Source organism: Triticum urartu, chromosome 1A (genome assembly GCF_056163025.1).
Source record: "Triticum urartu cultivar PI428250 chromosome 1A, HENAU_Tu73, whole genome shotgun sequence".
Taxonomy (NCBI): domain Eukaryota; kingdom Viridiplantae; phylum Streptophyta; class Magnoliopsida; order Poales; family Poaceae; genus Triticum; species Triticum urartu.
The window spans coordinates 125139796-125150853 of NC_141873.1; the positions used below are offsets into that span (position 1 = coordinate 125139796).

At 43.8% G+C, this 11058-nt stretch overlaps 1 protein-coding gene across 1 annotated transcript; it reads left to right on the plus strand.

Moving 5' to 3' along the window:
- Positions 1-2057: 2057 nt before the first annotated feature.
- Positions 2058-2683, plus strand: LOC125519201 (arabinogalactan protein 41). Its single transcript, XM_048684103.2, has 2 exons — positions 2058-2289; positions 2378-2683. Exons 1-2 carry the CDS (start codon positions 2181-2183, stop codon positions 2482-2484), a joined length of 216 nt encoding a protein of 71 aa, XP_048540060.1. The 5' UTR covers positions 2058-2180; the 3' UTR covers positions 2485-2683.
- The last annotated feature ends 8375 nt before the right edge of the window (positions 2684-11058 follow it).

Sequence of the window (11058 nt, forward strand, 5' to 3'; positions counted from 1 at the left end):
TTCTTTCCTTTGAAATTGTACATTTTTTTGATTCTGAACTAATTGTATCATTTTTGTTCCCATTGAGCTTTCTTGCCTAGTGACTAAGGATTTTCACACTTGTTGTGTCTATAAAAGATTTTCTCATAAAACACTAACAGAAGTTTAGAGGGATTCACTTTCGATAAGAATCAAAAAGCAAGTTCCCTATACTACCTTCTTTCCCTCCTCTGTTTCTGTCTTTAAGAGGCAGTGCATCCGGCAGGAATCGAACCTACTTTTTCTCCTCTGTTTCTGTCTTTAAGAGGCAGTGCATCCGGCAGGAATCGAACCTACTTTTTGACCCATTTTGCCTTTCTAGGTTGGTGGGCGCTTTCACCATTCAGCCATGGATGCTTTAGCGAGTGAACTAGGTTTTTATTTGAGAGCGAACTAGGTTTTTAGTGGTATTTCTTCCGTTAAGGGAGATTCGGGGAAAAGATGGAATAGGAAGACGTGTTTCCAGAACGAACAAGATACGTGTAGAGAAGGGGAAGTTAGCAAAGTTAGACAAGATTGGAATGGGCATAGGAACATGTATTGATGTACCAGATCAGCTAATGCTCCCAGGTTGATGCGATGTATTCCACCAGTTGACTGGAGACTTTATTATTGGTATATCGATCGGTCCAGCACGGATTGAAATAGGAGCCGGTTCGACAGGAAGCTTTTGAAAACGCAGTGCACCCAGGTAAATAACGAACAAGATGAATACAGAAGTTAAACGAGCATCCCACACCCGAAAGGTACCCCACATAGGCCTTCCCCGAAACCCCCTAGTCACTAACGTAAACAAAGTAGAAAAAGTACCAATTTCTGTACCGGTTCCGAAAGAGCGAATAAAAAGGGGATTTTTGTTAATGGGAACAAGGAACTGTTTATAGCTGTCGCGATATAAATAACTATACTCATCCGAGCCGCGAGAACATGTGCATACGAAATACGAGAATTTCCACCTTGTTGAAGATCTGGTGGTGCTACCCGAAGACTTAAATGAATAGCCATCGCTGTTAAGAACAACCGAGATCCAATGAGAATTTGCGCGTAGCTTTTTGTCTTTCACATAAAAAAATAAGGTTGTAATAACGAAACTGACATTTTATTTTCCTTACCTTGCAAGTGGAACAAGAAAGACTATAGTTATTTTGATTATATAAACAATCAAAGGATTTCGCATGCTTTCCATGGAATGACAGAATTCCCCTTGCTTAGTTTTCGCTCCGCTCGTGCCTGGCACTCCTTACTTGCGGAGCGGCATATCGGAAAAAGAAGGATTGACTTTCTATACGGGCCTGTCCCCTCTTACCCCTAACTAACAATTATACTGCAACCGAGTGGGCAGTGGTAAGCAAAGTAAGCAGAGGGTTCTCGTTCCGGTTGTGCGAAGGTTCCATGCCTGTTTTTACTGATTTTGGTAACCTTCTACAAGATTTTTAAACCAGTTTTCTCTTCGTTGTTGCTTTTTTTTTACCCTTTTTCCCGGTCTTTCAATTTTTGTTTCTTTTTCTATTTTTCATAAATTCACAAATTTCAAGAAATGTTCAAACTCTTTAAAATCTGTTCAGAATTTTAAAAATTCTTTGCTTTTAAAAAAACTTTCAGAATTACAAAAAATGTTTGGAATTTACAAATTTTGTCACAAGGAGCGTCTTACAGGACCTGCCATCTACCACCGTGTAGGCAACTAAACACGCCCCGGTGATTTGATTTTCGTAATTTTGTATTCGCCGGCTGCAAGTACTTGCTAGCAATATAATGCGCATTAATCAAAACCTGAATTCTATTCGCATGTAGTGAATCTGATTCGGCGTCACGTCCAACCAAACCAGTAAACAAACGGGAATGTTTCTGCGGCCAGATGATTGCGCAGCACAACCAAACGCATAGACAGCCAACCTCAATCCAGGATCCAGACTGTAAAGACGGAAAAGAAATTCAGCAACGGTCGCCCATGTGAGCGGGCCCCGGCGCTGGCGCAAGACGCCATCGCGATCCCAGCGAGGTCCAGCGAATTCCAGGAGAGGGAAAGAGAGCCGTTATATAATCAATCAATTATCAGGGGAGGTTATATAATGGCACAAGAAGCGGCAGAACGTGAGGACAAGGCAAGGAGTCAAGGAGAGAGATAGAGGCATCTTCTATTCACAAGATACGCGGCTGCCATGGCGAGAACCCTCTTTGGTTTCGTCGCCGCCGCCGCGCTTCTCCTCGCCGTCTTCATGCCGGCCCTCGCCGCCGCGCAGGCCCCCGCGCCGGCGCCCACCAGCGACGGTGAGCCATCAAACTCCAGCATCTTCCCCTTCTGAATTGCTTTTCCCTTCTGGATTTCCTCACACTTGTTTCTCGTCGATGCGTGCAGCGTCCTCGGTCGACCAGGGCGTTGCCTACTTTCTGATGATCCTGGCGCTGGTGCTCACCTACCTCATCCACCCGTTGGACGCCTCCTCCCCGTACAAGCTCTTCTGAGCCTGTACATGCGCAGAGGCTTCTCATTCTTTTGTTCATCTTTCTGTTGTCCGTCGATCGATAAGCTAGTGGATTCTTGAGAGATTGGTTGTGTGAGATTCGATTTGAATTCATTAATTTGTTGCTCCTGTACTCTGGTGGATTCGCACGCACGCGTGCATATTTTTGTTCCAATGCTCCTCAGGTCTGTTGCCACTAATTATGCGTACTAGTCATCAGCCCGCGTGGGCTAGCAATTCATGCATGCATAGTACTCTCTCTAATCCAAAATAAATGTCGTGGTTTTAGTTCAAAAATGAACTGTCGTGGCACGACACTTATCTTGGATCGGAGAGAGTACTATATATATGTAATTTCATAAAAGAATGAAAATATAGGTAGAAACCTTGAAGAATATTTTTTAAGTGGTTTACATTAGAATATGTAGTACTTAGTTATTCTGGTTATCCATGGGCCAAAAAAAGGGAATTCCACTCTTTCTATTGGGTTCTTATTAGGGGGTGTTAAGTGAATTGGAAGAATGACGATGTAGGACATATGAACGATACTTGGCTCTTGACAACTCTAGAATACGAAAAATATGCCCCGTAAAACATTCATTTTCGAATGAGTCAATGTAGAAAAAGTTTTTCTTTTCGAACAAAATTAGCACCTTATGTTGAAGAGCCATGCTGGACATGAACGGTAGAAATGCAAACTTTAAAAGTGGATTTCAATTTCTGTGTAAATAAATGAGTTTTTTTTAGAGAATGTAAATAGATGAGTTAGTGCAGTTAAAACTTTTCAAACTTTGACAGTACTAGTTGATAAAAAAATCTTTATATTGGCAAGATGATAGTAGTACTAATAAATTGCATTAACATGCGCCTTCGCTAATTCTGTCGACGAACCATGCTGGACACTAATGGTAAATATTAAAAACTCATGTGTCAATGTGAATTGAAAATGGTGATGTTGAATTTGCACGCTTGGTACAATCAAATACTATATACATCTACCATTCATAAATATTTTTATCAAATACTATATACATCTACCACTCATAAATAAATGACTTCCTAAAATGTGCATCTGAACCTTTTCAAACTTCATTAGTGATTGATAAAAATATGTTTATGTTGATAAGATGAAAAATTGTACCATTAGATTTGCCAAAATATTTTTAATAATTTTGCACTAACATGCGCGTGCAAAACAAATGATCAGAGGCGCATACCAGACAATGTGGTCAACATGAAAATATTATCTATCTATCAGGATAAACACCATTTCAGTAAAAAAATAAAGAAGAAAACTAAAAACAAAATGTGAAAAAACGAGCGCTAGGTCTGCGGACTGGACGCACTGGCCGGGCCATTGTCGCCCGCTTCAGGCGAGACCTTGTTCTGTCTTACACTAGTCGCCCCTGGGTGTCATGTGCCAAGGTGAGCGAAAGAGTAGATGGGCCTGCCCATTTTAACTAGCGCAGGTGACTACAGTACCCATGCCCAAAGTCCCCTACGGCGGCGGCCTAGGGTTTTCCAGTCCTCCGGCGATCTTTGCCGTGAGTTCGTTGTTGCTACCTGGCTTCGGGCCACGTTCTCTGCTTGTCCCTCTCCTCTACCCGAGCTGTTCCAGGGAATAGTCAGTATGCTCGCCTCCGCCGCCACTAGAGGGAGTTTTGATCTAGGGTTTCCCGTGGGGAACCTTTGACGCAGTGATTCTTGATGTTATGGCGGGCAGGGAGACGACAGCACCAACCATGGAGGGGGAGTAGACGGCGTTGGCGACATGCCGGATCGCCTCACACTCCAGGATGATGAACTAGATGATCTTGTATGGGAAGATGAGAATGACGCGGCGGAAGTCAGGCCCAAGTGGTTGGCGCTATGCCGCCTCCTGACATCAAAATCCTTTAGCCAAAGCGCTTTGATCGGGGATATGAAGGCTGCTTGGAATCCGGCTCAGCCGGTGGTATGGTGGAGCATCAAACCAAATTTGTTTTCTATCCAGTTCAATTGCTTGGTGACGGGAACAAGGGTATGCACAAAGGACCTTGGGATTTCAAGGGCTATGCCCTAATTCTCGCTGAATATGATGGCTTCTCAAAGCCGGAAAAAGTAAAGTTGAACATGTTGGAAACTTGGGCTCAGATCCACAAGCCGCCAGACCTCGTTCTCAAAAGCAAGAGCTTCCTGGAAAATTTAGCGCGGCGTATAGGCGAGGTGCAAGAAGTTCAAGTTACACTTCCTAATGGATCTGTGGGGGAGTTCATCAGAGTACGTGTGAAGTTGGATGTGGGGAAAAAACTTACAAGAGTTGTACAATTCACAAAGGCTGGCGAAACAGAGAAATATAGTGTGAAATTCGAGAAGCTACCCATCTTTTGCTATGAATGTGGTATGATGGGGCACTGGTATGAGGAATGTGGAACGGGGGAACACGATGCAACAAAGTTTGAATGGGCCCTGTTCATCTTGGCTTCAAGGAGCATTGGCCCTCGAGGTGGCCGAAGTCGGTCCAGCGGAGCAGGCCGAGGGGATCCAGACAGGAACGATCTAGGAGGAGGAAGAGGCCGGGGTCACGGAAGAAGGGGTAGTCCCTATGATTCGGGCATGCACCCGCATACAAGTGGGGCGGGATTTGATGATGACAATGACCTCCCAGCTATTGGGGTGGTAGCTCAAAAGCATACTCCGGTTTTGTCGGAGGGAGGGAAAGATCATGGAATATGATGGGTCAAAGAGCTGGAGACACAATGCTCGCACTGAAACAACTTTGGAGAAGCAAGCAGAGGATGCTACCAATGATCATCAAGAAGATTTATTTGTTCTGGGTAAACGTACAACGGATGACTCTAGTACATGGCAGCCACACAAGTTGGATCCTATTGATCCAAAGACAACAATTGTTCCGTTAGGCAATACCACAGCGATTGCTGGCCAGTTTGAGAACACCATTGGGGGTTTCTTCGGGTGGTGGAGGTACACCACAGAAAAATGCCAACAAGAAGAAGCTGAAGGGATCTGATGGCATAGCAGTAGAAGTGCATACTTCAAATGAGAAGATGGCCTCCATGGGTGAGGACCACAAGGGACAATGAGTATCGTGTGTTGGAATTGTCGTGGGGCGGGCAACCCTGCGACAATTCGCGAGCTTTGTGTTCTGATGAAGCGTTTTGCCCCCACCATCCAATGTATTCTCGAAACTCAGGTTGAGGGGTCTAGGGTGGAGTTTTTATCAAATTCCTTAGGTTTCAATAAAAGTTTTGTTGTTAGTAGTTCTGGTAGAAGTGGTGGTTTGTGTGTTTTTTGGAATGATGCAATAAAGTTGGAGGTTGTTGGCTACTCTAAATACCACACTGACGCTGAATTGGAGGAGGTTGGTAACACTCCATTTAGGGTGGCATTTGTGTATGGTGAAGCCCAAGTCTAGAATAGATTCAAAACGTGGGACACCTTGAGGGGAATAGCTTCGACTAGTGCATTACCATGGATGGCAATCGGAGATTTTAACGAGGTACTTCACCTCCACGAGCATGATGGAGTTGGAAACCGGAGCCAGGCTCAAATGGATGGTTTTCGAGATGCTTTTGATATTGTTGGACTGTCAGATATTGGATTTAGAGGGAATTCGTGGACTTTTGAGAAGAGAGTTGCTGGCGGTTCTTACACACGAGTACGATTGGATCGATGTGTGGCGACAACATCTTGGTCGCTGATGTTCCCTCAAGCGGAGCTGGTGCACGAAACTGCTACGTGTTCGGACCACGTCCCACTGCTCTTGAACCTGAGACTGCATGCACCCAAGGCAAGACCGAAAGCATTTAAATATGAATGAGCATGGGAGTCGCATGAAGGACTGCCTGCGGTGGTGGGAACTACTTGGGGACAGGACTGCGACGGGACTGTCGAGGGAGTGAAACAGCGCCAGGAGGCCCTATCATCCGATCTGTCTCATTGGGACAAGGAAGTCTTTGGGAATGTAAAAAGGGAAATCGGTAAACTGCAAAAAGATCTGGCCCTGTTACATGCAATACCGAGACGATTGGGACCCTCACATGCAGAGGTGGAGATATGTGACAGGCTGGTAGAGTTGTTTCACCGAGAGGAACTTTTATGGCACCAGCGTGCCCGCATAGAATGGCTGGCAAGCGGCGACAAGAATGCATACTATTTCCACATGCGGGCAAGCCAGCGACGCCGTAAGAACCAGATAAAAGCCCTCCAGCTCCCTGATGGGAGGTTGACAGATAATATTCAGGAGATGGAGGAATTTGCCACAAACTTTTACAAGGAATTGTATACCTCAGAACAAGTGCTAGACATGGACCGGGTGTTGGACACAGTCCCAATCAAGGTGACAAACAAGATGAATGAATTACTCAATGCACCATATACAGAGAAGAAGGTAAAGACAACTTTATTTCATATGTTTCCTACCAAGGCGCCGGGGCCAGATGGGTACCCTGCCCATTTTTCCAAAGACACTGGGAGGTGTGTGGCGCATATGTTACTAAGGCAATCTTGAGGATAGTTAAGAGGGAGGAAACAGCAGATAGCATTAATGAAACAATCTTGGTACTGATCCCAAAGGTAAATAATCCAACATTATTGGCACAATTCAAACCTATCTCGTTATGAAACGTCTTGTACAAGATTTCTTCCAAAGTTATCTCCAACAGGCTGAAGTTGGTGTTACCTGACATAATATCGGAGGAACAGTCTGCTTTCGTCCTAGGTAGACTCATCTCTGATAACATTATAACTGCTTATGAATGCCTGCATTTCATGAAGAGAAACACTGCTGTGAGATATAGAAGTGGTGCTCTCAAGCTAGATATGATGAAAGCATATGACAGGGTGGAGTGGGAGTATTTACAGGCAATTATGCTGAAACTGGGCTTCTCCGAACAATGGGTCCAGATTGTTATGGGCATGGTGAAGTCAGTAAAAAAATTGTACTATTTAATGGTAAGAAGCTACAGGAGTTTCAACCTACGCGTGGTATACGACAGGGTGATCCAATTTCCCCGTACCTTTTCTTGATAGCAGCAGAGGGCCTTTCGTGCCTCCTAAAATCTGTTGACGAGTCATCTAACATGAGCGGTCTTAAAGAGGCTCCCTCGGCGCCACTAGTAAACCACTTATTATTTGTAGATGACAGCCTGCTGTTCTTCAGGGCGAGTGTTGATGGGGCACACGAGATTAACCAGTTGTTGACCACATATTGTCAAGCGTTGGGGCAGCGAATAAATCATGAGAAATCTTCAATTTTTTCAGCAAAGGATGCCCGGAGAGCACTAAGGAGGAAGTCAAGTTATTGCTGAATGTGCCAAATGAAACAGTTAATGCAAAATACTTAGGCATGCCTACTGAAGTGGGGGCCTCCAAAATGGAGCTTTCAAATACTTGAAGGATTATTTGTGGAGTAAGGTCCAAGGGTGGATTGAACAAACTATATCAAGTGCTGGAAAAGAAGTTTTGATAAAGGCTATAGCCCAAGCAGTCCCAGTATATTCTATGTCTTGTTTCAAATTGCCACCGGGTTTGTGTGAGCACTTAAATATGTTGATAAGGAAATTCTGGTGGGGGAGCAAGGATGGAAAGAGAAAGACTAGTTGGGTCTCTTGGGAGACCATGACTAAGCCTAAGGGAATGGGCGGTCTCGGTTTTAAGGACTTTGAACTATTCAATCTTGCTTTGCTAGCGAAACAAGCATGGCACATCTTATAGGCGCCGGAATCTTGAGTGCAAGAATTTTGAAGAGCATTTACTTTCCCAATGGGTGTATATTATCAACAGAACTTGGGAGTCACCCCAGCCAAATTTGGCGCTCTATTATCAAGGGGCGGGACATACTTAAACTAGGCCTGATCGGACGTATAGGAAATGGTGAAACAACCAAAATCTGGGTGGACAACTGGATCCCCAGGGACGTCATGATGAGGCCGTACGGGAGAAGATCTTCCAATCCCCCCGAACTTGTTTCATCCCTGATCGATCACACAACAACAACATGGAATCGTGTGAGGCTGGAGGAAGTATGCCTCCCGATCGATATCCAGGCTATTGTCCAAATTCCAATCTATACATCTAATATCCCGGATAGCTGGGCTTGGAATTTTGAAAGAAGTGGAAGTTTTATAGTCAGGTCGGCCTACAGAATGATGGTAAACACAAAATATAGGAGAGGCATATGGATGGATGGATGGAAGAGCGGGCTCCTCAAGCTCGGACAGAGACGAGCAATCTTGGAAACTCTTGTGAGGTACTCAAGTACCAGAGAAGATACATATGATTTTGTGGAGATTAGCATGCCATTCTATCCCAACGGAAGATGTGAGGGCAAGAGAAACATGGCAACAGCGAGCGCTTGCAGCTTGTGTGGTGTGTAGGACTCATGGCAACACTCGTTGCTCGAGTGCTCGATGGCCAGATGCGTACGGGCATTGGTTGATGGGGAACTGGCGGAACACCTGTGCGAGACGACGGAGCCTAGCGCTAAGCAGTGGTTATTCACAATGATAGACACGTTACCGCATGCAGCCTTCGTGAAGCTATCAGTAACCCTTTGGACAATTTGGTGGGCGAGGAGGAAAGCAATACACGAGGAAATATTCCAGAGTCCTGCAACAACTAACAGTTTATATGCAGCTTTATCACAGAACTGGATATTGTATCAGCCAAAAAGGTCAATATGCAGGGAGCTAACATGGCTGGTGCATAGCGGCCCAAGGCGCCTCCACCGGGCTTCATGAAAATACACGTCGATGCAAGCATTGCAAGAAATCAGAACAGGGGAGCGGCCTCGGCTGTATGTAGAGATGCGAATGGTAATTATGTTGGAAGCTCCTCTTTGGTTATTGAGGGAGTGAGCAATGCTGCAACTATGGAAGCTATTGCCTGCAGGGAGGCTCTCTCCTTAGCAGATGACCCGATGTTACAGAACTTCATGGTAGCGTCTGACTTGAAGCAGATTGTGAGTGAGATCTATAGCGGCTTCAATGATGTGTACGGGGCCATCTTATCAGAGATAAAGAATAGGGATCTTTTGTTTAATTGCAATTTTACTTTCGAAGGCCGAGCGGTCAACCGCGACGCCCATAGGTTAGCCAAGTTTTCCAATTCTCTAGATCAGGGGAGACATGTTTGGTTGATGCAACCCAATGACCTGATTGTAATGCCACTTCATGTGGAGTTTGATCAATAAAACTTGGTGATGCCCCTAAAAAAAAGGCTACAGTACCCGGTTTTGAAAACCTTCAAGAAAGTTCCAAAACCGGTTTTCTTTCTTTCAGGTTCTGGGTTTCCTTTCATTTTTCCTTTCCCCTTCTTTTTTTCATTTTTTCTCTATTTTATTTATTTTTCAAAATTTATTTCTCTTTTCAAAATTTGTTCACATATTTAAAAAAAAATTCATGTTTTCCAAACATGGTCATAAATTTCGAAAATTGTTTGTGTTTTAGAAAAATATTTAATATTTTCAAGAAATGTTTTTTTTTCTGAAATGACCAAAAACTGACAATCTACTGTGCTCTACATGGTTGGAAGACCATGCCGACCATGTGTACCCAACGTGTAACAATGTCATGCGGAAGATCAAATCTGTAGGAGTCACGTGTAGTTACTCGCACTTCCATTAGCATTTGGGATTTCTAACCAACCAAGAGTATTCTAGTGTGGAACCTTTAGTTTTCTCTAGTTTTGTAATCTTTTGTTCTCCACGGGGCTAGACAAAAATCACTGCCTTTGACCCATTTGAGAAAGTTCAACAAAAAATGGCTCATGTAGAAAATTTTAGCATGATCTAACCCCCTTTAGCAACGCCCCAACACACTGATTTTGCTATTGTGCAATGAAACGTCAAACACTATGGCATTGTCACCTTGAGGCATTAACAACTACTCCCTTCGTAAACTAATATAAGAGCATTTAGATCACTATTTTTTAGTGATCTAAATGCTCTTATATTAGTTTACGGAGGGAGTAGCATGCAGTGAGAGAGAACGCTTGGCGTTGCACATGTGAGCAACACCAATGACATTAGTATTGCATAGTGCATCAACAACGCCATCAACATTAGCGTTGTAAAAATAAGGTCAAAATCGTGTTAAAGTTTTCTGCAAACAGTCACTTTGTGCTGAACTTTCTCAAAAAGGTTAAATATGTGGTTTCAGCCACGGGGCAAAAGGCTACCTGGTCTCAAAGTCATAACTAAAGAATGGTGCCAACAAGTTGAGGCTTGGGGACTTTGCTGCAATCAAAAGGAAAATTGATTACGTGTAGAAAAGGAAAATCGACTGAAGTGGCTATCATAATTTTTTTTACATGAGATTTGTAGTTGTGATGTTCTTGAGGTTAGTTACGTTAATTGCTGGCTTTTCTTTGTCATTGTCCGGTCAACACTCACGCGTAGCAGACACCATAGACAAAGGATGTTTCTTATGCGTTCAGGTCACACAGAATTTTATCTTTGCATTTTTACTTCTGTAAGTATGTGTTGAAACATATAGTATGTGTGGAACTCAGAATCATTTTGTGCACACCTACAACATCTTGAAACTACTATCTCCGTCTTGATTTGCTAGTCCTC